Raw genomic sequence first — 24,557 nt, forward strand, 5'->3', positions numbered from 1 at the left:
TCTGAAAGGTCTAAACATGTTAAAGATTGTGGTTGGTCTCCATATGTCATTCAAAGTAAAACAAACCACAAAATAAGTTTAGTTCAGTAATACAGTTCCGGTTTATCCTGTGATGGTTACATTGATGCTTTTCTGCAAATATCAAATTCTTTTTAAAAACTTTTTTTTTCAATTTTGTTTTGGTGGTTCTACTTCAGTAATGCCATGCCTGAGGAGGGGTCTGAGGTAGAGGCCCTGTCACTGAGACCTGAGTAAGAACTGGCTCACTGAGAAGCTGAGTGAGGGGCTGGGGGAACGGAGGGAAAAGCTTGGATAACTGAGTGAGGGGTCTATGTGAGGGTCCTGGTCACTGAAGGGGTTGACCTGGGATGTCATTACTGAGGTCTGAGTGAGGGTCCCCAGTCACTGACATTGCTGAGGGTAGGCTCTGGTCAGTGAGGGGCCTAACAAGGTGCTCTGGTCATGGAGGACCTGAGGAAGTGTACCTCATCACTGAGGCATCTGTCGGTAGCCCTGCTTACTGAAGCTTTTGATGGAGGCATCTGCTTAACCAGTCTAAAGGAGAGGCTTCTGTCACAGATTCTCAAGTGTGGTCAGCAGGCCCTAAGTGAGAGGCTCTACTCCCTGAGAGGACCAAGGAGGATGTTTAGGGTCTCTACCTTCTAAGGGGACTGTGGGTTGGGGGTCCTGGCTTTGAGAGGTTTGAAGAAAGAGCTCTGACCACTGAGATATGGCTGAGGGTCTTTGGTCAATGGGAAATACAAATAAGGCCTCCATCAAGTCTGGGCTCATATAGGTGGGGAAAACTGTCCAGTGTGGGGTCCAATAACTGAGATTCTATGGCCAGATTAAGCCGAAGTGGCCCTTAATTCCTCCTCCCCTTCCTCCTTCAGCCTGATCTGCAGGTCTTCCAGTCACCAGTAGATGGCACTGCAGTCTCAGAGGAGGACAGGGCTGCTGACTGGCTTCCCAAGGTGGGGTCCAGGTACAAGCAGGTGAGACAAGAGAAAGGGAATTAGTTGCTCCTCTAACCAGATTCCCTGGACGCAGGGAGGAACCAAGCTACGATGGCCCAAGCAGATCCCCTAAACATAGGCCGCCTAGAGGCCAAGTCCTCTTAATTGCCAGGCCGACTAAATGCAGCATGACTTTTTACATTTGATTCATTCATACCTTGCGTTGTTCAGCAGGTCTAGTACCTGACAGAGTTTGTGCTAGGCGCTGAGGGAGGATACAAGGGTGATCAAAGAAGGTTGCTGTTGTTGAGAAATCCATAGTCTTGGAGGTGAAACATTAATATAAACAAAATAATTATAATACATGTGATAAGGACTATAAGGATGTACCCAATGCTGTAGAAGTCTAGGGAAGGAAGAAATATAGAATTTGGAGAGTTTGTGAATGTAAAGGAAGAAAGAGTTGACACTGACCCAGGGTCTCCAAGTATGATCAGGGTTTTTGTTTGTGAGGGACTTTCCTGGAGTAGAAGCAAAAGTGTGAATAAAGATGTGGGGTGTGAAAGAGCATGGGGTGTTGAGGGATCATTGTGCACTCCAAATGTCTGCAGTAGAGGGAACTGGGTGGGGATGGGCTGGGACGGTGGTAAGGAGTAGGGATGACAGATACACAGGTGGGGGGGATCATTAAGAATCTTATAACCCATATTTGGGGATTTGGTTATGGCTGTTTAATGCATGAAGAATCAGGGGGGTTTTCAGGTAGGCAGATGAAATGCAGGGTTCTGTTTAATTTGCCAGTAGCCAAGGTGTGGGGTGGCTTAGGGGAGGAACAGATTGCATGCAGGAACCCCGGTGGGCAACCAAATTATAATTTATGAGCATTAAGTAAAGAAGGGAGATAGGGAGGAGAAAACAGATTTAGGGGTATTTAGGAGGGAGGATGAATAGGATTTTGTACCAAAGTAGATGTGAAAAGTTAGGAAGAATGAAGAATTTAGGCAAATAATAAATGTGAATATTTACTGAGCATTTAACGTCTGTAACACTTTATCTCAGCCACCATGACAACGCTCTATGAAGTAGGAATTATCATCCCCATTTTCAGATGGAGAAACTGGAGCTCAGCCAGGCTATGTGACTTGCCAAACAAAGGTCACACAGCTGGTTCTGTCCCCAACCTGGTTTTCCTGTCTTCAGCCTTATCCCTCTCTAGACCATGCTCCACACTGCCACAAGCTAGAGCTTCCGAAAATCCTTCCTGAAAACCCTCCAGTAGCCCTCTACCGTGTAGGGGATAAATTAAATACAAAGCACTTCCCGGTTGCACATAAAGTCCTTGGCTGTCCAGTCCCTGCCACCCCTCCACCTTTCCCCGCCCCATTCTAAGGATCAGGCAGACAGGTTCGCTAGCAACTAACTCCCTAAAGGGCCCACCTCTCTTGCCTGTATGCACTTGTGTGTGTGGTGTGCTGGTGGTGCACACCCCGCCAGGAAGCCCTCACACATGCTGACCCTTCTGCCTCGTCTGTATACCTATCTCTACCCTGTTGCCTGACCAGCTCCTACTCATCCTTCAAGTGTCAGCTCAAATGTCACTTTCTTAGTGACTTCCTTAAATGTGACTTCCTTAGCCTTTTGTGACTCGCCCTCAACCCCATGTGGTTAGACCTTTGCATGATGCCCTGTCCCAGCATTTCCTAACATTTACCACGATGATAATTAAGTAATTATTTTCATAACTATTGACTTAATATTAGTCTCTTCCACTAGACTCTCGGGCTCTTTGACAGAAGGGCCCCGAGGATATTCATTGCAGCTTTTTTGTAACAACAAAAATGCCCGACTGGCAGAAAGCTCTGCAAAAGACAGATGTTCTTTGGAAGATGGGAGTGTCCTTACTCATAATTATACTTTAGTAACCATTCTCAAAATGTTGGCTTCCTGACACCAAGATTCTTTTACTACCCAACTCAGGAACATTTCCACTAGGGGGCTGTAGTAATGATTCCACTAAATTGGAAACTGGTCATTTTACATTTCTCATGACACACAACAGAAAGGAACAAAAGGTGTCCTAGTGTTGTCTAGGATGATTAATCTTGATGACTATTAAAGAACAAAAGTTCAACTGAGTGAATCTGAAGATCTAATTGGCTTTATTAAGTGATTTGTGAATCCCGTAGCGCCCCATCTAGTGGGTGTAGAGAGATGCTCTGAGAAGTTGTACAAAAACACAAGATTTTTATAGGAAGGAGGGTGTGGCAAGACATTATTAGCAGAAGGAAAAGAAAGGATTGTTTCAGGCAGAGTCACCTTCCCTTGGGCAAATGGCAGGGGGTCTTACCATGCAGATTAGCTCATCTTCCTTTGGGGGTCAGGGGATGGACAGGGCCCATGTGACAGATGGCTTCATTGGTGCTGACCAGAACAGTTCTGACTGACTGGTTTAGATTACATTTCTATGGGAGATTGAAATTGCAATTGTAACTGAACTCCAGGGGTTTGCCACTTGGGGGTATCAAATTGAACACAACCCAAGGAAATTTGTAAGCCAAGAACTTTTTATTACTTGGTACAAGTAAGGAGACAGGGAGATAGCTCTCAAAGCACTGTCTCCCTGTGGTGTTAGCACAGGAAGCTTTGATTTAGTGTATTAGTGGGCGGGGCAGGGAGCTTAGGCACTTCTGGTTCAGTTGGGCATGCCTAGCATGGCAACATGCTAGTGCATACATCATATGGTCTAACAATGGCAGAAAACTGCCGTAGAAGGAGATCTTGGTATTATAATGAACTAAAGGTAACTTCAGGACAACTCAGGGGGGCTTCTGCGCAGGTCCTCAGCTCCAATCCGGCTCAAACTGGCTCGGTAAGGAGATACCAGGCGAGACACACTTAGCAAGGGGCTATCAGGTGAAACACCTAGTTGGGCGTCTCCTTGGGGGCAACTGTAGGTTCTTCGAAACAAAATAGTTCCTTCCCTGCTTTTGTCCCTTCCCCTCCTCCCTTCTGCTGATAGCTTACTTTTATATTCAGTCTTACAGTATCTGTTCAAAATATAGTTTTCCAAAGTAAATTTGGTTTCCTTCTCACCTCCTTCATTGTAGTTATGTTATTCATTTGTCAAGCAGGTAGGCTCATTTGCTATAGTTTGTATTTTATTTTGCATTCCCCCCGCTACCTGGGGTATTAATTTTTCCCTTCTAACTTACAGTAATATTTACTCTTTGTGGTATACAGTTACATAGGTTTTGGCAAATCCATAGGATGGTGTGAACATCAACACAGTGTGATTGAACATGATCCACACGTGAACAATGATCTTTTGTGTATAGTTCAGTGCATTTGCACAAATGCACACACCTATGTAACCTATACTTCTGTCAAGATATAGAACATTCCCAGTTGGTCAGCCAGCAGGAAAGGTGAACTAGAGGCTGAGCAGAGGGTGCTCCCCAGTATACAATCACTGATGATAGTGTGGAAGGAGCAGGTGGACTGGGGTGGAGGTCCTCAGGCAAGTGGTGTGTGCCGATGGTTTTCTTTTTAACCCTACTCTTGGAGAAAAGTGGTTTTCCCTCCCTTTCAGGGGTTTGTTTCATACAGAGGGAGTTCCTCTGGAGTGACACTCTTGGCCTCTCTCCCCAGAAGAGAAGTCGGTGACTTACCAGAAAATTTGAGAAGAACAAGGGTAGCACACTGGTTCAGCTCTTCCATGTCTTTCTTTGGCAGTCGGACTGGCTACAGAAGCATGCGTTCTGTAGGACGTTTTCAAGGGACTTGCCCCAGCGGGGAGACCTTTGTTTTCCAGGCTGATCTGTAACTGGGTAGGTAAACCTCTCTTTATTTCTGGGACTCACTATTAGAAAGTTTATCCAGTTATATAAATCACCTTCTCCAATATGAGCTTTATCGATAATAAAAGTAGTATGTTGACTTCTACCTTTTAATTGGTTTTGAACTGAGGAGAGGGAAAGAGGGGACTATTTACTGAGGATCCATAGAACTTCAAGATCCAATTTCACTGGATCAGAAGCCTTAAGAAATAGGGGCTCCTGGGTGGCTCAGTCGTTAAGCGTCTGCCTTAAGCTCAGGTCATGATCCCAGGGTCCTGGGATCGAGCCCCGCATCGGGCTCCCTGCTCAGCGGGAAGCCTGCTTCTCCCTCTCCCACTCCCCCTGCTTGTGTTCCCTCTCTCGCTGTCTCTCTCTGCCAAATAAATAAATAAAATCTTAAAAAAAAAAAAAAAAAAAGGAGACTTAAGAAATAAACAAGGAGTAGAATTTGGGGATCCAACCAACATGTGAAGAGGCTTCTGGTGAGGCCAGGATGCATAGCTTTGGAACGTACGGACTTTAGTCAGCATGTATTTGTGACTGTGTGGTCTGTGGAGGCTTACATGGAACCACGTGGATGGCTTGTTTATGGGTGGAGTTGGTTCTTACCTGTTGTAACTGGATGGCAGCTTCAGGTTTTTGGGCCAGGAGTGTGGGGTTTTCTCCTTGGTGGGTCCCCACGACTCGGGACTTTATCAACTGGTGAGGATCTGTTTTTATAGAGGCAGGGCGGTGGGTTGGCTTTAAGATACAGGGGCAGGCCTTCCTGCCTTCAGCCAAAATTACTCTGTCTCAGTGCATGTGGGTGGCCTCAAGATTTATTTAGGCAGACACCACCCCGGGCCAGGGTCCGAGGGGTGGGGCAGGTGGGAATGGCTCAGCTGACACTGGCCTCAGCAGGTGCCTGCTGCACAGAATCTAGCAAGCCCGTGCTGGCCACGCTGCTCTCAGGAAAGGCAGAGCCACAGTAAAAGTGAGAGCCTTGGGTACAACGGCTGCAGTTTATCCTTGAACTACACGGCTGTTAGACTTAGCATTTGTGCATGGGCCACGCAGGGGCCACACAGAGATGCTGGTGGGCTGCAGTGCCTTAATAAGCAGGGGTAGCTGAAGCAGGAAGGCTTCGTCGTGGGGAAGGGTCCTTCTGTATAGGATCCTTTCAGACATGGGGGTGCAGAGCAGTTGTTTGCCAGTTGTATTATTCATCAGGCTGCTCCAGACTTGATCCACAATGATGCTGTTTTGAAATTACCTCACCCAAGAGAGGGAACCATGGAGAGACTAACCTCCTCTCACTACATGTTGAGAAGACCAGAATGGGTGGATAAAAATGGGAAAAGGAGATGCATCTAGGTCTAGTTGCTCTTAAAGAGGGTATAAGAACAGAGTAAGATGTCTGAATTTTTATTAGCTCAGAAACAGTGATTAGATCCTGAATAAATCTAGAAAGAGATAAGAAAGTCCAGATTTCAGAGCTGACTGGAATGACTCCCTCAAAGATGCTAAATTTAGGAAACCCAGTAAGAGGCAGCTTCTCAAAATGAGAGAAATCATAGTGTGAGCAAATTATAAAGTCGTAGTTTACTTTTTTTGTATGCCAGACATATTCTGTTGACTTTATCAGTTCATCTCCTGAGAACAGTAGCCGAGAACATTCCAATTCACCTCTACCAGGTTTTGACTACAGTATCCTCAACTGCGTGGGAAGTCAAAACACTTTAAAAAAAAAAGCCAACATAACCACAAAGCCATTATGACACTCAAACTTATTTCCTTAATATTATTTAATGTTCAGTTAGCCTTAAAAAATTCAATTAGACTTCAAATTTCCCAGATTATGTCATAATTTTTTTCAGCTTGTTTTTGGAATCAGAGTCCAAATAAGATCCAATCATTAATATTAGTTTATAAGTTTCTTAGATCTCTTTTAATCTATACATTTACTTTCCATCTTTTTTTTTTCTTTGAAATTTATTGGCTGAGGAACCTGAGTCATTTATCCTGCAGAAGGTCCCACAGTAGGCATGAATTGCTTAGATATCATTGAAAATGTCTCTTTGTCTCATATATTGCTGGTGAATTAGTAGTTAGATTTAGAGATTTGATCAGATTCAGATTTGATTTTTGATTTGACCCCTTGGGGCAAAGTGGTCATTTCTCTGGTAAATTTGGAAAGAATGAATTGGGTATGCTCAATACAACTCCTCTGGCTCTTTTTAGCCAGACTCTCCCAGGATATATACATTCTACTTTCCTCCTCCAGGAAGTAAAATTTAAAGGGGTCTTCCCTGGATGGGGTGGAGGATGGAGTGGGGAGTAGGGAGAGCTACAGTTTTCTTGCACAATCTATGAATGAGTGGGCTAGTTTCCCTAATCCTGGGGTTCAGGATCAAGAAGCCCAATTACTAAGTGATAAAGCCACATCTATCAATATCAACTTTATCAGTAGTGTTGTTATTTTGACCTCTCATATACCTTATTGTTTTGCATTATTTCTCAATTGATTCAGAACTCAGGCAGAGAATGGGGTGGGTATTATTTATTGGAGCCTCTAAACTCTACAACAACCACCGGGGATAAATAGACTAGCTACTTGTGTTAGAGAAGCTTCTATGCCTTCCTTGCCCACAGGTCCTATTAAGAGTTGGCCATATTGGGCACCTGGGTGGTTCAGTTGGTTAAACATCTGCCTTCAGCTCAGGTCACCATCCTGGGGTCCTGGGATCGAGCCCCACATCAGGCTCCCTGCTCACCGGGGAGTCTGGTTCTCCCTCTTCCTCTGCCCCTGCCCCGCTCATGCTTGGGCTTTCTCTCTCAAATAAATAAATAAAATCTTAAAAAAAAAAAAAAAAAAAAAAGAGTTGGCCGTATTTACTGTATTCATCTCATTCCCTCACCCCTGGGCAATAGCTGTTTGGACCTCACCCAAAGCTACCAGGTAGATGCTCACTCTCTTTATCTTTCAGGAAATTCTACTAAGACACAGTGACTTTAATTATTTGATAGCAGGTGCATGAACTGGATTGGGAGAGACATTTTCTGGCCCTGTGCCTTGCTGATAAGTAGGTACAGAGACTCAGCTTCAGGGAAGCGGCATGGAGCAGGCACACAGAAAGGAGTGGAGATAAGTGATCAGGAGATCTTTAAGAATCAGAGGCAGAAGACGGGCTCTCTGACCTTATTCTGGTCCCACAGGTTTATTTTGGGTCTTAGAGTCAGTGAGATGGTCACTTTACCCTAGGTTGATGAGATGGAGGGAATTGTACTCCCTGGACTTGCTGAAGAGACAGCACTGTAGTTTTCTGGAAGAACTTTCGTGACGGGCTCGCTTGAGGTAGAAGCTAAGAAGCCAGGGAGTCTGAGTATGGACAAAACATCTGCTGGAGCAAGGAAAAGCATTTTCTTACTCTGGTGAGAGAAGGAAGAAAGAGAGTAAGAGTGTGGGGAGTAGAGTCTGCGACATTAATGTGACATTTCCCATGACCAACCCTCCGAAACTTTGGAGTTCTGATCTCTTGAAATAGGAAATTTTCAATGTTCTTAGTGAAAGTTGTTGAAGGGTCTGTGCTTGGTACCCAGATTCATTTGGAAGAATCAAGGCAGCCCAAGGGAGTGTAGGAGCCCTGAGTGTGTGTGTGTGTGTGTGTGTGTGCATGCATGTGTGTGGTAGAAATGGATCAGAGTGTGTAGAACTTTGGGCTTGAAATGGAGGTTTAGAACTAACTGTAACTGGATGATATCGGTCACTTGGAATGTGAGCCTCCTTCACTTCCTCTTTTGAGGGCAGAGTCCTGTAATCTACACAGAGACCCCAAAGCTTCAGTCATATTGCCCCTCAAATTTGTCATCTCTGCCAGGCTGTCCTATCACTGTGGTTATTTCCCCCTGCCCTCAGTGTAGCCTGTCACCACCAGGAGCTCCTCATTACAGCCCACTTAGGTCTCTTTCCACTACATCAAAGGAAGAGTGTTTGGGGCAGATCTTCCTTCCCCTCGCAGGTCTCTTCCTTTAGTCTCTCCCAAATTACCAACAGCCTAAGTGATTATATGCAGGTTTCTTCACCGAAGAGTTGAAGCAATTTCAGAAGGGAGATTCAGTGTCAGAGAGGGGAAGGATAAAGTGCTCCTAGCTTTTTTTTTTGAGACTTTTTCTTTAGTTCTCAGAGGGATGGTATGTACAGATCTAGATCCTTCAGGATCCCTGGATTTTAGCTGGACAACGTTTTCTTCTTCATGGGCCTCCTTTTAAAATTTGTCCCATTTGAAACCCCGCCAGTTTCCACACCAATCATAGGAAGGGATCTCACTTCTTGGATCTTTTCTCTCTCCAAATTCACCATCCTTACCTCACCCCAACATCCCAAGTCACACTGTGCCAATTTGAGGTGAGCCCCCAGGATGTTAAGCTAGTTCAAAATGATGCCTATTGTCACCCAAGTCTTGCAGAACTGTATAGGGGAAGAGGTGGGGGCGGGGGGGAAGAAGAAGAACTTCTGGGTCCGTAGTTAGTTGTGGATTTAGATCTTCCTGGCCAGATTACCTTTTCCATATTCTTATATGTGTGAACAGCAATCATGTCAGTTCGTTTGATTAATAGAATTGTTGTATTAGCTCATCCACTGCTCCAGGAACAGACATTAATTTTTATAGAGAGTACAATCTAGACTCATATTGAAAAAGGATATATTTCCTCAATTAGAAAGACATCTCGCCTTTTTCCCAGAGTTAGTGGGCCCCATTATTGTTCAGAAAAGAGGTCTGGTTTCTTTCCTGCTCTGCCTGGGAAGCTATTGAAAGAATAAATAAGCTATATTATCCTTTAATGGCTCCTCCCTTTTGGTAATTCAGGAAGGGCTGGAGACTCAATAAATTGTTTCAATAGTCTGCTTTGGGAGCTGGGGTAGCTGCCAATTCTTTTATAATAAACCCACCTTCATTTAAATTAACCAAGATAGTTTCTGTTCCTTGCAACCAACTGATCCTTGTCTAGAAGAGAAAGTGGTTCTGACAACTAGGTTTGCAAGCAATAGAGCCTCAAAAGAATGTGGATACTGTCTCTAGCATTGCTGCATGGTATCAAGTGGTAAAGATTCTTTCATCCTGGGCAGAGCAGTTTGGTGAAGCCTGGGCAGCTTGAGTGGGCTTCTGCTTATTGCAAAAAAGTGATGCCTAAGTAGCACCCAATATAATAGAGGCCTGGAGAATTATGGGTAGAATATGAGGAGCCCCTGGCATGACTTCTTATTTTGCCATATCTGGTAGTAAAGGTTACTTAAAATATTAGCACAATTCTAGACTAATTCACCAAGGGTTCAGACTCTTCTGGTATGAAGGTTTGGGTCAGTTCACCTCGTAAAGAAACCCTAACCAGTGTAGGTACTGGTTAAGAGCCTAGGAAACAGGAGATGCACTATAGAGGACAGACAAAACAAAGATGTTTTACTTCTAAAATTCAACCATCAATTTCTCATCCAAATGGGATGGGATTTTATTTGATTTAAATTTAGCTTATTTTTATTTTATTTTGTATATATTTTTTAAGATTTTATTTATTGTAGAGAGAGAGAAAGAGCATCAGGGGGAGGGGCAGAGAGAGAGGGAAGCAGACTCCCTGCTGAACCTGAAGACCGAAGCACGGCTCAATTCCTGATACTGGGCTCAATGATCTTCTGACACTGGGCTTGATCCCAGAACCCTGAGATCATGACCTGAGCCAAAACCAAGAGTCCAACGCTTAACCAACTGAGCCACCCAGGTGCCCCTTTTAATGTTTAACTCAATCTGTTTTCTGAGCTTTTAACTCTAGTCTTAACCAACTTCTCCTTCTCTCTCTCTTTCCCTCTTCCTCATAATATTTGACATTTCAAATCTTCCCAGTTTATTTTGCTCTCTCATTCTAATGGTCCCTGATTGGCTGGGAGGATATGAGAGGGAGTCCCTGACCTGGGGAACACAAGCTTCAGTCAAGGACTCGGTAGTGCAGGCCACTTTCTGAGAGTCGTGTCAGGAGGTCTTTCTGCACACCCCTTCCTCAAGATCCAGGTCCCACAAGGTTTGTGCACTACATGGGGAAGCCAAGAGTTTCCCTATGGTTACTGCTTTTGGTTTCAACCAAGACACTATGTGTTGCCTTCTTGAGGCATCTAGGTCCTAGATTGAGCCTGGGATCATGGCGGGGTGGGGGGGGGGGGGGGGGCGGTGCTTAAAATGTTCAGCTGTAGAAAAAGCTTATTTCTGCCTCCCCTTCACTCACTTGTGTAGATAAAACAAAGCAAGTCCTGTGAGGAGCCTAAGCAGAGGGTTATTTAAGGGGAGGGAATAGACATAAAGCAAAGCAGTGCATTCTTTCCTTTCCTTTCTCAACTTTTGTTGCCAAGGTATCACCATAGTCTACAGGCTCTCCTTCAGGGTGGGCACATCTGGCAATGAATATGATGGTGACTCCTTTTGGACAGGTGAGCTGGCTTCAGGGAAAGCCAAGAAGCATCAATGACACCAGCAGGGTTCACTACTCCAAATACAGTAGTACTGGCCCGTGACCAAACTCGGCCCATGAGTGGTGTTTCCCCCACTCCTGTCACTGCTTCTCACTGGTCTCTCTCTCCCAAGGTTGCCAATCAGAAGCAGGGGCTTAATTCTTATTAACACATTTACTCCTAAGGCTGTCATTGCAAGCATGATCTACCTTGTTTAATGAAGCAAATTTTGTGTTTTCTTCAATTAACAAATCTGTATTGGGCGCCTTCATGTTCTAGGCTCTTGTGTGCTTAACATTTGTTTATTAAAACTAAGAACTAAAATATCTGTGGTAACCAGCTGTGGGTAGGTTCAAGGTTACATTTACTTTTTTACTCAAAACTGCATGCTCCAATCTAAACATGCTCATCCTTCTCATAACCCTCACATCCCTTTTCCAGGGTGAGGCAGGCTTGCAGTGAACGTCCTGAGCATTTTTACAAGAAGGGATCTTGTTAACTTCGACAGACAGTTCTTACAATACTTCCCCCCCCCAAGGATAAAATCAACAATAATAGGGGCGCCTGGGTGGCACAGTCAGTTAATTGTCCGACTCTTGGTTTCAGCTCAGGTCATGATCTCAGGGTTGTGAGATTGAGCCCTGAGTTGGGCTCCTCACTCAGCCTGAGGTCTGCTTGAGGTTCTCTCTCCCTCTCCCTCTGCCTTCCCACTCATGCTCTCTCTCTCTAAAATAAATAAATAAATCTTAAAAAAAAACAATAATAATATTCCCACAATCAAGATTAACCATGTTGGAAGGTATATATTTTTGAGAGTGCTCATCTAGGTCCTGAAGCATTTCAGAAACTACTCTCCTATTTCCTTCTCTACCAGTTTTAAATGGTCCCCAATGCTGATGGAAGAAATCACTTCTCCATTAATTGCTTTGTGATTTCATTCACACTGATCATTTCCTGTCCTTAAGATGTGGCTCTCAGGTGAAATGGAAGATTTCTCTGTCTCATCTCTCAGAGAAACCTGTGTTATTGTTATTGGTAACATTTGGGGTGGCTCACACACCCCTGCAGTATTAACTAGAGTAGTTAATTAACTAGGGGCAGTATTAACTAGGGGTGGGTGGGTTAGTAGGGTAGCCACTTGCCACATGTAGCTGTTAAGCTTTTGAAATGTGGATTGTGTGACTGAGGACTTAGTTTTAATTGTAATTTATTTTATTTTATTTTATTTTTTTTTTAAGTAGGCTCCATACTGAGAGTGGGGCTTAAACTCACCACCCTGAGATCAAGACCTGAGCTGAGATCAAGAGCAGATGCTTAACCGACTGAGGCACCCAGGTGCCCCCTTCAATTGTAATTTAAATTTAAACAGCCACCAGTGGCTAGTAGCTATCATATTGGACAGTGCCAGGCTAGAGAAGTCCTGAGACAAATTTAGGAAAATGGGTTTTGGATCACACTGCTTGTATTAGGCTTTACCAGGTGGCACTCTAATCTGACTTCCCAAGGATCCTTCAACCCCTAGCTTAATTGGAAGGAGCCATTTCCATTCTTTGTTGGAGGATTTGCATTGTAACTCTACAACTTTTATAAGTACAGCAGCATCCAGACATTGCAGTTTTCTATCTTTATAAACTTTCTTATTCTAGTTGGAGCCATGCAAGTATATGGTTTCCTTAATATATTGCACAAATTTTCCAGTCGTGGAAGTATCAATCAGTAAATATCTATCTTTTCTTTTTTCTTTCTCTTTTCCCGCCCTCCCTTCCCTCTCCCTCCATTCCTTCTTTCCTCTCTGTCCATCCTCCATGGCCATCCTTCTTCTTTCCTTCCCTTCTTTCTTTCTTTTTTAACATAAATCTCTAGCCCACATCAGTAGGACGGCTCCAGCCCCCTCCTGCATTCCCCCACCTACATTAGCTTCCAAGCAAACTGAACTTTGGCTGAATCTTATGCCTCCAAGACCAGCCCCACCTCCTCCCCCTGGTCTCTCTCCTTGGTCCAGGCCCTGAAGCAGCCCTGTGTACTCCTGTGGGGAAGGAGTGCCTTGCTCATTGCTCTCTGGTCCATTCATTGTGTGGCTTAGATGCAACTTGGTGACAGCAAGGATGTCTTAAACCTTATCTCCTGACTGTTCAATTAATACTTCCTTCATCCAACTCCCCACAATTAGGAGGAGTCATGATTAATCTGCAGCTCCCACAAACAGGCAAATTAACTAGTTGGCAGTGCACTCATTTTGTAAGTATATTACCTCCATGAGATTCAGTGGATTACTGTGATACCATCCCCTTTGACAGGATGGGGTCTGATACCAAAAAGCTGGGGTACCAGCCTCAAGGACCATTCCATCAGTCATAGGGATCATTCTCACTCTTGGATTAAATGGGTAACCTTGCAGACCTATCAAAACATGGTTACCCTTTTCAGAGCCTCTAACTGCCATACCTGGCTGGCTTAGTGAATGATTATTCATACTGGCTCTGAGAGCTTTCTCTTCTGCTTTTAAAATCCACTGCATCCAAATAGGATAAGAAATATTTAATAGGGTACTTTGTGTTGTGCAGTATTGCTAAACCATGCCAATTGCCTTAGAGTGGGATGGGATGACAGAGCCAAAGCTGTTCTCTGCCAGGGTAAAGCTTACTTCTCTCACTTCCCTAGTTGAATTGATTAGCAACTCTCTCTTTTTTTAGACACCAAACAAATGAGTTATTTTTCAAACAAAATCTTACAACTAAACACCATCCAACTAATGCAGTGCTAAATCTTATAAGCCACATTTCCCAGTTGTGATAGATACTAGGTGGCTCATAATGACTTCTCCTTCCTTGGACCCAGCCTGAGATATACAGGGACCTCTGTACTAAGATGAATGTGGCTGCAGGACTCTAGCTATATACAATTTCCTGTTAGTCACCACTGGTCTGGAATCACTGCCCATGGCATCATGGTTAAGACTGTCTTCCGTGCCACATTGTATCTTTCCGTCTAGAGGGCTGCCCTATGAGAGGGAGGGCACACCATTCCCTAATGATTTGCCCTGTCCTTTATTATGTGGGAGGCAAAATATGGTCCCAGATCAGAGGCTGTAGTTGAGATATGCCATATTAGCTCAAGGTAGAGGGTTGCAGCGGCTTTGATGGTGGCTCCTTGGTTATTTGCCAAAGAATGCAAGCTCAAATCCAGGCGAGGCTAAGGCCCTCCCTGTCAGAGCCCACTGAGTTCCTCAGATTACAGAAGGAGGTTCAATGGAGTCTATTCAGTAAGTGTTCTAGGCTTTTTGCCTTTTGGAATGTCCCAGGACATTTCTGCAGGAAAAGCTCAACTCCCACGTCCTGACCATTGGCTCCAGCAGCAATTACATACTCCCAAAACTATGGGCTTCGGCCAACCTCAGTCTCATCTCAGGTGCATGATGTTCCGATGTGCTTTGGCCAAAATGTTCATCCATGGCATATTGATTTACTTCATTGTTAAAATTTTTCTGCCCCTAATCCTTTTGGTAGGTGTCTTTCTGTGTAATGGTTTCCTAGGGCCGCCATAACAAATTACCACAGATTTAGTGGCTTAAAACAACAGAAATGTACTCCCTTCCAGTTCTGGAGGGCAGAAGCACAAATCTGTTGGTAGGGCTACGCACCCCTGGGCGTTCTGAAGGAGAATCCACTCCATGCCTCTCTCCTAGCTTCTGGAGGCTGCTGGTGATCCTCAGTGTTACTTGTCTTGTGACTGCTCTCTGATCTCTGTCTCAATCTGCATATCACCTTTTTCTTTTTCTGTGTCTCTGTTTTGTCCTTTTCTTACATGGGCACTATTCATTGGATTTAGGACCCATTTTAAAACTAGGATGATCTCATCTCAATATCCTTAACATAATTACTCTACTGTAAGAGAATAAAACTGGTAAGACTCTACTACCAAATAAGACTCTATTACCAAATAAGCTAACATTCACAGGTATCAGAGGTTAGAACTTGGACATAGCTTTTTTGGGGACACTATTCAACTCACTAAAAATACGAGAAAAAAATAGTGGCTTAATTTAATAGTATGCCTGATTTTTATAAAAAGGCGTCCCCAAACCTCTTGGTTATAGTAAACCATTCCAGGACCTTCCATCCATTTGGTGATTTTGATTTCTGGATTCAATTCAGATTCTTACTTCCTGTTGCCCCAAACTTATAGCTCTCTTAATTGCCAGTGACACAGAGCTCCGTCATTGTGTGGAATGGCCTTACCCCTTCCGTAGACAGGATGTCTATGACAAAGGGTGGAAGGTAGCGCCTGTCCACTGAGGCTCATTCCCTGTTAAATGCATGGTTCTGCCTGTGTTGCACATTGTTACTCTTGATTCAAGGGTTAAGTCCCTAGAGGATGCCCCAGCTGAAGGTGAGGTTTAGGGTCAGGGATGCTTCTTGTACAATTAACTCACATAGCCACCCCTCATCCTTTCTTAGATTTCCCCCCATTTAATAATCAAAGACTGTTAGTCTGTATTGCAGCGTGAGACAGAGCATTCCAATTTACGAAACAACCCTGAAACCTCTGGTGAATCTTTCCACTAGCTTTTGTGGTAGAATCACAATCAATTGTTTTCCAAAAACAACATAGTTCTCAGAGGCTGGAAGCATTGCCTTAATTTAAACTCGAAATATTTCTGGTATATTTTTCCTGCTTGGATCTGCCTCCTTCCCTCCCTGCCCCAAATCAGGGAGGGAAGAGGCAGAAATCAGAGAGGCCTCAAGTCCTATCTTTCTTTCTGACTTACAGGGCACCAGGGGTAGAGCTGACCAGACTGTGACTTGTAACCTGGTCAGGGCCGGTCACCGAAGCTCCTCTGAACCCTGTTCAAAGTATGTGGCCTTTTTGGATAATCCAAGAGATGGAATGTATAAGAATTCCAAGGTGGAGCATATGCCAACTCTAAAACCCAAACACCCCCATTAGCAGCTGTTCTTTGTTGTGGTGGGAGGTATTCCATATGCTTCCCTACCTGCCCCAGGCCTAAGTACCACTACTTCTTAACCCCTGTCTGCTGGATTCCTTGTAGCTGGTCCCCAGAACTGATGGCGCATATTCATCCCCTCAGTGCCTCTGCCACTTTTGTTTCAGGGGATCTTTGCAACATCATATAGTGGGGCACCTGACGGCTGAGAAAAGAAGCAAGCAAGCAAGGATGCAGAGTGGTACCACCTAAGGCACCGTAACCTGGTCTGTCGCTCTCAGAGTTTCCTTTACCTTTCTCTCGTTGAAAGTAAAGGGAACATGCAGCTGTTCTTTTTTTTTTTTTTTTAAGATTTTATTTATTTATTTGAGAGAGAGAATGAGAGACAGAGAGCACGAGAGGGAAGAGGGTCAGAGGGAGAAGCAGACTCCCTGCCGAGCAGGGAGCCCGATGTGGGACTCGATCCCGGGACTCCAGGATCATGACCTGAGCCGAAGGCAGTCGCTTAACCAACTGAGCCACCCAGGCGCCCTATGCAGCTGTTCTTGATAGCGGCAGAGACAGAGGGCCATCCGTGAGCGGATCTTTGTTAGGCGGTATATCCTAGGCAGATTCAACCCTGTGGAGAGGCGTAGTGGATTTTTATTTTTTTAATAAAGCCAGCCGTTCCTCATAGTATGCCAAGTTCTAGGAAGGGGATGGGCCAGTGTATAAAAGGAACCCTTGACAAATAGAGTGGGTAATACCTTTTTTCAGTTTTTTAAAGGTTGTGTTGGCTCCACCACCATAGCATTCCACTAATTTTTGCAAGATCAGTTATATTTGGGCAACTGTTAATTTAATTGTCTATGATCTACAAGGAGTCTTCAGGCTCTATTAACTTTTCCTACAGAGAATTTCGTACTTCCACAGAATTAACTGGGGAGGCCACTGAGGAGGGCAACCTATGTAAAGGGATAATGTGATGATGTTGGTGATTAATTAGTGAATAGATTAGTTTTCCAGGGTTATCAAAGTAAATTACCACAAACTGTGGCTTAAAACAACAGAAATGTATTCTCTCAGAGTTCCGGGAGGCTGGAAGTCTGAAATCAAGGTGTTGCTGGGCCATGCTCCCTCCAAAGCTTCTAGGGAAGAACCTTTCCATGTCTCTTTCAGCTTCTGGTCACTTCAGGCATTCCTTGGCTTCTGGTAGCATAACGCCAATCTCTGCCTCCATTAGTACATGGTATTCTCTCTGTGTGCTCCATGTCTTCTTATAAGGACACCAGTCCTATCGGATTAAGGGCCCATGCTTCTCTAGTATGATCTCATCTTGATTACATCTGCAAAGACCCTGTTTCCAAATAAGAACATATTCATGGGCATCAAAGGTTAGGACTTGAACATACTTTTTTCGGGAAACGCAATAAACCTACAACAGTGGGTTTCCACTTTTCATGCCCACACCAAGGAGTTTGAGGGAGTGGGTTGCAGCCATACCCCAGAAATCTTTAAGATCAGGTTACACTGCCTTAGAGGGTTTCATTCTGCATCCTTGTTTTCTTTTTTCCTTATCCTAATTGGAAACTGCAATATGGTTTCTTCTTGGATACTCCATGAACAAGGTTACACTATCATAATTTCTGTCAGTCTGGGCTTTGTTGACTCAGGGCATTCTTCTGGGTCACCCCAAGTTATTTTTATCTACCTTATGGGCTTCCCTTTTCCAACATCAGTCAGTTCCTATACTTTTATACCTAAGGTTTTAGAGAGACCCATAGAATCATCAATAGTTTTATTGCTAAGTTTTATGCTCCTCCTTGCTCTATATATCCAGAGAGGGATTTAGCAGGTCTTTGAAAAATACCTACTCATGTAGTCTTGCTTCCAAATTCATTGGACCCCTTAGCATTATTCCTCAAGGCTGGTGATTCTTTCATAGGCTTCCTCTAGAAGATATTTTGATTGACCAATCCTAGCAGTGCTGAGATACCCACTTTTCCTCCCATGCCATCCATGTTTCTAGGGAAGGTCAAGAAGTAGGCCTAATTTGTCAAAATGTAATTTTCAGCTCTCTTGTCACTGATGCGTGAAGGAACCCAGGCTAAAGCTTACCAATGCAGGAAACTTCCCTAGCCATAGAATTTGGTTCTGAATGGCCATGTAACCCAGTGGAAGGCAAGTGGATTCTGGGAGGCTTCTGGGAAATAGATGTCCTAAATTTTAAGATGGTCCTTTCTTTTCTCTTGACCTTGTGTGTTGATATGAGGCCTGAAACTGCTGTAGCCACCTTGTGCCTAGTTTGGGAATGAAGCTGACTCCTGGGAATGAAGCTGCACAGTCTAGAGAACTGTAAAGAACTAGATTTGAAGCTGTGACTGACCCACAATTAATCATCATTCTACAGTAGTCTTTTCCAGTTATGTTCAGATTGGATTTCTTGCTTCTAAGACCTGAATTGGGCTTTCTATTCCCCTGATTTGAAAGCATTTTATCTGGCACATCCTGATGGGTCTGTTTGAGCAAATGGAAGATCCAATGGAAGAGAGAGTGATTCCCATCAGGCTCCCAAGGGAGTCTTTCCTCAGTGTGAAGCAGAGGGCTCAGGCTCCATAACCTCATATTTGTAGAAGTCAGTCATCAACTTAGCATCCCCAGAAATCTGGCAATAGCTGCCATCCTCTGGGGATACTTATGTACATACCTGTATGTGTCAGACTGCAGGTCCTTTCCATGTAACTATGCCCAGTGATAGTTACAGTTTCTTCCACAGTTGTTATCAAGTGGCCCTCACAGATTGGGTGAGGAGAGGGATCAGGATCAATGGATTGCTTGGACTCCTGAGCCTACAATCAGTTTACAGACAGGACAGGGGATTTTCCAAACTGATGGCATTACAAATTCATGATCCACAGTAACTGGACCCTCCAGACACACTCTCTCCCCCTCTACAGCAGCAATTTCAAATCTTCACCCGCTGCAGATATTCTCAGCTATTTCTAGAGAAAATTAAAAAAAACAACAACAAAAAACAACAAAAAACAAAACAAAACAACAACCCAGAAACATCAGGCAGGAGCCACAGCCGACCTCCATGGAAACAAAGACATACCAGCACCTACAATAACCCTTTTAAGGGTTTCAAAGGAAGAGGTGTCTTGCCTGCCCTCCAGGCTTAGGGTGTAAGAGCTAGGTGTGGCTGGGGCTTTACCACTGAAGCACAAAGAAAGGGAGGTAAGAGAACTAGAAGAAAGAAAACAGGGCAATGCTACCCAACAGTAAGAACTAGAGAGGCAGTAAGGGAGGCCTGTGGCTAAACCCTGGCGATGACTATTAGGAAAATACCAGAGGCTGCCCCGCCTGCCGGTGCGCATTGAGCAGCCTGTGCGGTCACGAAGTGAGGCCTCTGCCCTAAACAGTCTTGGGTCTGTAGCGTAGCATCCCTCCCTGCCTACCGCGCCCAACCCGGGGGCACAAATACAGTCCTCAGGGGCGTGGGAGGCCGAAGGCGGTGGCTGTGGGAGCCCCTCAGGTTATCCTTGTGCCGCATTTACATAGTTTCTCTACCCACTCGATGTGCACAACAAAATTTTCCATGGCTCACCCTCCGCGGTGGTGGGAGTACGTTCCAGAAAGAGGCACACCAGGGAACTGGGACGGGAGGAGGGGAATTCAAACTTACAGGGAGAGAGTTTGGGGAAGGGGGGGCGGATACGAGGCTGACCAGCTTCCCCGCAGAGGCCCCCGGGGCGGAGCAGCAGAAGGGGGAGCGCTTCCGAAGGATCCCGCCGCCGCCATCCCGCCCTCTGCTCCCCTTCCCGCCTCCCGGGAGGGCCCGCTCCGCCTGCCTGAGTCACGGCTGGAGCCGGGGAGGAGCCGGGGAAAGGAGGCCCCAGCCCAGAGTGCAGCCAGCGGCCGCAGGGAGAGCAGGCAGCGCGGTCGGGGATCATGGGGGAGAGCGCGCTGGAGCCGGGGCCTGTGTCCGCAGCGCCGGCTGGGGGCCCGGTGCACGCCCTGACGGTGGTGACGCTGTTGGAGAAGCTGGCCACCATGCTGGAGGCGCTGCGGGAGCGGCAGGGGGGCCTGGCTCGGAGGCAGGGCGGCCTAGCGGGCTCGGTGCGCCGCATCCAGAGCGGCCTGGGCGCGCTGAGCCGCAGCCACGACACGACGAGCAACACGCTGGCGCAGCTGCTAGCCAAGGCGGAGCGCGTCGGCTCGCACGCGGATGCTGCGCAGGAGCGCGCCGTGCGCCGCGCCGCCCAGGTGCAACGGCTGGAGGCCAACCACGGGCTGCTGGTGGCGCGCGGGAAGCTCCACGTCCTGCTCTTCAAGGTCAGTGACCTCAGGCGTCCCCCCCCCCCCCGGCCCCCCCCCCCCCCCCCGCCCGGCTACCACACCCGCATTCCTGACCCCACGCGGTGGCACGGACTTCTAAAGCCGCACCCACTTCCCACCACGCTGCACCATCCCTCAGCTCCTGAACCCAGCCTGGCCAACCAGAGTTCGCCCAGCTCGAGCTCAGGCCACGTCCACAGAATTTGCTCCAAGTCCCAGCCCATCCCCGAACGGTGGCGGGAGTGCATCCCCCGACAGTTCGCTGCCTCCGATTCTTGCCCCTGCGACCACCATCCTGCGTAAGCAGGTCCTACCTACTTTCCAAACTTTTGCGGTTCGCCCAGTAGCTCTCCCTTCCTCTCCACCCCTGCTCCCTACTTTCCCACGTCTCCCTTTTCTTTGCCCCTCGGGCTGCGGAGGCCAAGGGCGGGGCGGGTTCCCCGGTGTAATTAAGGAGTGAGGCTCAGGCTGCTGCGGGGTCGGGGACTGCCACGGTCAGAGCTGTGTTCATCACATGCAGGAGGAGGCTGAAATCCCAGCCAGCGCCTTCCAGAAGGCGCCTGAGCCCCTAGGCCCAGCGGACCAGTCCGAGCTCGGCCCAGAGCAGCCCGAGGCCGAAGTTGAGGAGAGCTCGGACGAGGAGCCGGTGGAGTCCAGGGCCCGGCGGCTGCGGCGCACCGGGTTGCAGAAGGTACAGAGCCTGCGGAGGGCCCTGTCTGGCCGGAAAGGCCCTGGAGCACCAACGCCCACGCCGGTCAAGCCACCGCGCCTCGGGCCTGGCCGGAGCACTGATGGCCAGCCGGAAGCCCGGCCTGCGCTGGAGCCCAAGCCGGAATCAGAACCTCCACAGGACACCGAGGAAGAGCTCGGGAGGCCTGCGGCTGCCGAAGCCGCGGTGCTGCAAATAGAGAGTGCGGCCTAAGGGCTGGCGCTGCCTGCTTCTCCTGTGCCTGGTCCCAAAATAAATCTCCCTCTCAGAATGCAGCCTTCACGCCCAAATAAGGAGTGAATCCTGCACCCACAGCCCAGCTCTGGCCTTTCCCAGCTCCTTCAGGCTAGCGTGTGTCCCCTGAAAGGAGCAGCCTCTTGCACCTGCTTGCACTCACCGTCAATAAAAGTCATGCCACCTAATCCGGACTCCATGTGAAGGGGTGGGAGGAAAAGGCTTGCAAGGCCTAAGACAGATGTTAGAACCTGGAATGTGGTTTCAGTTTCAAAAAGAGCACTGTGTCATTTCTCAGGTTCCCAGTGAATCTTGGGCTCTGATTAGTGGCACATAGAAATACCCTGGTGGCCACTTATGTCTGGAGCACTTTACTCACAGAGAAGCATCCAGTATAGTCTCTTGCTGTCGGTGCTCAGTAAATGTCAACAGGTGGTTTTCCTCTTACTTTCTTCTTCCTCTTCCACCTCTTAATGGGTTTTCCTCTGTTCTCAGCCCTCTTCTCATTCTGGGTACTCCTCTGTGAACATTTACTCTCCGGCCTTTCCCAACAGCCACACACACTGTCCTGAGCTGCAGTTGAAATGTACCTCTACTCAGTCTGTCCAAAGCAAGCAATCTACCTTTTAAGTCCAATTTCAATTTTATAGATATTTATTGAGCACTTACTATGTATCATTTGAAATTGCTCCTCCTCTTGTGTTTTCTTTACCAAGGAGTGGCACCATCGTCCACACAGAAACCTGGGAGTCCTCCCTGGCTCCTCCATCTCTCACTCCCCTCCCTCTCGGAAACAGTTATCCTATTGCTTTGACCTCTGCAGTCTGACCACTTTTTAAAGACCTTATCTTTCACCCGACTATTATTTGAACTGCCAATCTGATCCCATCATCCTCCTGATTCAGACCAGACCCTTCAGTGGCTCCCCATCACCTTCAGAATAAAGTGAGTTCTTGAATATTCCTTCAACATCTTTAACATAACCTTTCACTATCTGGCTTCTGCCCATTTTTGTAGCCTCACCGCTTGCCACTTCCCCTCATTCTACTATTGAATTACACTGAGCTGTGTGCTGTCATTCTCATCTCTACTCTCCCGCAAAATCCAGCAAGGGAACCCTGTTTCAGGCCCAGGTGCTTCTCTTCCTTGCTCCCAAAGCACCACCTATACACTGCAGTACTAACTGTGCTGACTGTGATTGTTTGCCATTACTCTCCCCACGCCATGACACTAGACTGCGGCTCCTCTGCTGTTTTGTTAATTTATTAATTTCTGTATTTCCCACACCACATACCATGCCTGGCCCACAGTAGGTCCTCGTGAAGCAAGAGCATCCCAGAAGAAGTGAGAAGTGTGAGGGGATTAGCTAGGGATGGGAGCCTGGTCATCAGCCCATTCATTCAGTTGCTGTCATATAACAACATTTTGAGTGCCTAATGTATTCCAGGCCCTCTCCTACGTCTTGTGAACACCAAGATGACAATCCTGAGGCCTTCCAAGGACTTCAGAGTTTGGGGAGATACAAACATGAATGATGTAAATGTAGTGATTGTTATACATACGTTATTTTGAGAGGAAAGACAGAAGGGACACAACCTAACCTGCAGGAGGAGAAGTGGGGGGATGTTTAATGCAGTGTTCTTGGAAAAGGTAAATAGTGGGATGGGAAACAGAAATGGTGAGTGGCAGGAGAGCTCAGTGGTTATGGTTTGGCTTCTCAGTTCCTTCATCTATTAAATGGGATAATGAGAGCCCCTATTGGGCTGCTGTGAGGGTTAAGTTACATAAGTGTCTAGCACAGTGCCTGGAGCAGAGCTTGTTTCATTCATCCAGTTACTCAACAAATATTTGCTGAGCTTGGAGTTTCTGCCAGGCACTGTTTTAAGAACTGGGGATACAGTGGCACATAAAAAAGACAAGATCCCTGCCTTTGTGGATTATGTAGGGGGAGACCAGCCATAAACAAGTATACTTATGAGACAGATAAAAACATGCAAACATATGAACTAGAAGGGCTTTCTGGTTATGGGCTCTGAAGGAGAAAAAGGAGTAAGGATACAGAAGATGACAGGGCAGGGGAATACTTCAGATGAGGAAGTTGGGGATTTAAAATGGGAGCAGATGGGTCATGATCTCGGGGTCCTGGGAACGGCTCACGGTAGGTCTCCACACTCAGTGGGGAGTCTGCTTCTCCCCCCTTCCCCTCCCCACCTTGTGCGCACACTCTTTCTCTCAAATAAATGAATAAAAATGTTTAAAAAAGAGAAAATAAAATGGGAGCGGAATTCAATAGTGACTTAAATTTTTTTTTTCATATGGATTCAGTTAGAAGAGTCTAAGCCCCCACTGGCCATGACTGGCGGAAATTCTATTACCAATCACTTTAAGGCTCCTCTCCTTCCTTAGATTGTACAGGCGTACCAGGAGGTTCACACCATTTCCTTGTCTCTCAGACCATGGATGTCTCTCCTGCTATTGCTTCTTGTGACCACACGATGCCACTGTTGGGGTACCAGTGTCCTGGTGGATGTCTCAACAACCCAGAGGTCTCCTTGTCCAGCTCTGTGCCCCTAAATCAGGGAGGGGTCCTTCCATGGAGGCTGGCTCTGTCATAGCTCCATTTCCTCTGGAGAAATTCAGGGCTCATCCCTGCAGGCTTTGTAGACTGTGTCAGCTACCTGGCACCCACTCCTTTCAAGGTTATGCCATCACAGAGGGGCTGGTCTGAGCAGGCTCAGTTCTCTATCCCCAAGGAAAAACAAATTCTTGTTATTTTTCCAAATCCTTGGAAATATACCCAATTCCAATTTCCTCCTTTCAAGTCATAGACAAAATTAAGAGCCCAACTGCACATTTCTTACATAAGATGTCTTGATAGCTCATTGGGAAGCACATGAAGGCTCAGAGCCTAGACTCTGACCTCTAGGAAGCTAAAGTCTTGGCTCACTTGGGCGCGGGTGTTATTTTTTATTCCTTCTTGATGCTTCTACAGGAGAAATAATAAAGAGTTAAAACAAAGCTAGCTTAATTTCTTAATAGTTCTCTTTGTTTCATTACGTGCTCTGTCATTACCTCTATTGCTATG

General features: G+C 46.3%; 1 protein-coding gene across 1 annotated transcript; it reads left to right on the top strand.

Moving 5' to 3' along the window:
• Positions 1 to 19,815: 19,815 nt before the first annotated feature.
• CAVIN3 (caveolae associated protein 3) lies at positions 19,816 to 23,668 on the top strand. The gene is made up of 2 exons (XM_032427411.1): positions 19,816 to 20,526; positions 21,050 to 23,668. Exons 1-2 carry the CDS (start codon positions 20,143 to 20,145, stop codon positions 21,449 to 21,451), a joined length of 786 nt encoding a protein of 261 aa, XP_032283302.1. The 5' UTR covers positions 19,816 to 20,142; the 3' UTR covers positions 21,452 to 23,668.
• The last annotated feature ends 889 nt before the right edge of the window (positions 23,669 to 24,557 follow it).

This window comes from Phoca vitulina, unplaced genomic scaffold (assembly GCF_004348235.1).
Source record: "Phoca vitulina isolate PV1807 unplaced genomic scaffold, GSC_HSeal_1.0 scaffold36, whole genome shotgun sequence".
Taxonomy (NCBI): Eukaryota; Metazoa; Chordata; class Mammalia; order Carnivora; family Phocidae; genus Phoca; species Phoca vitulina.

Excerpts from the sequence above, each read along its gene's own strand:
- CAVIN3 (XM_032427411.1), top strand. The coding sequence starts at position 20,143 with ATGGGGGAGAGCGCGCTGGAGCCGGGGCCTGTGTCCGCAGCGCCGGCT. Across the intron at positions 20,527-21,049 it reads TCCACGTCCTGCTCTTCAAG|GAGGAGGCTGAAATCCCAGC; the intron begins GTCAGTGACCTC and ends CATCACATGCAG.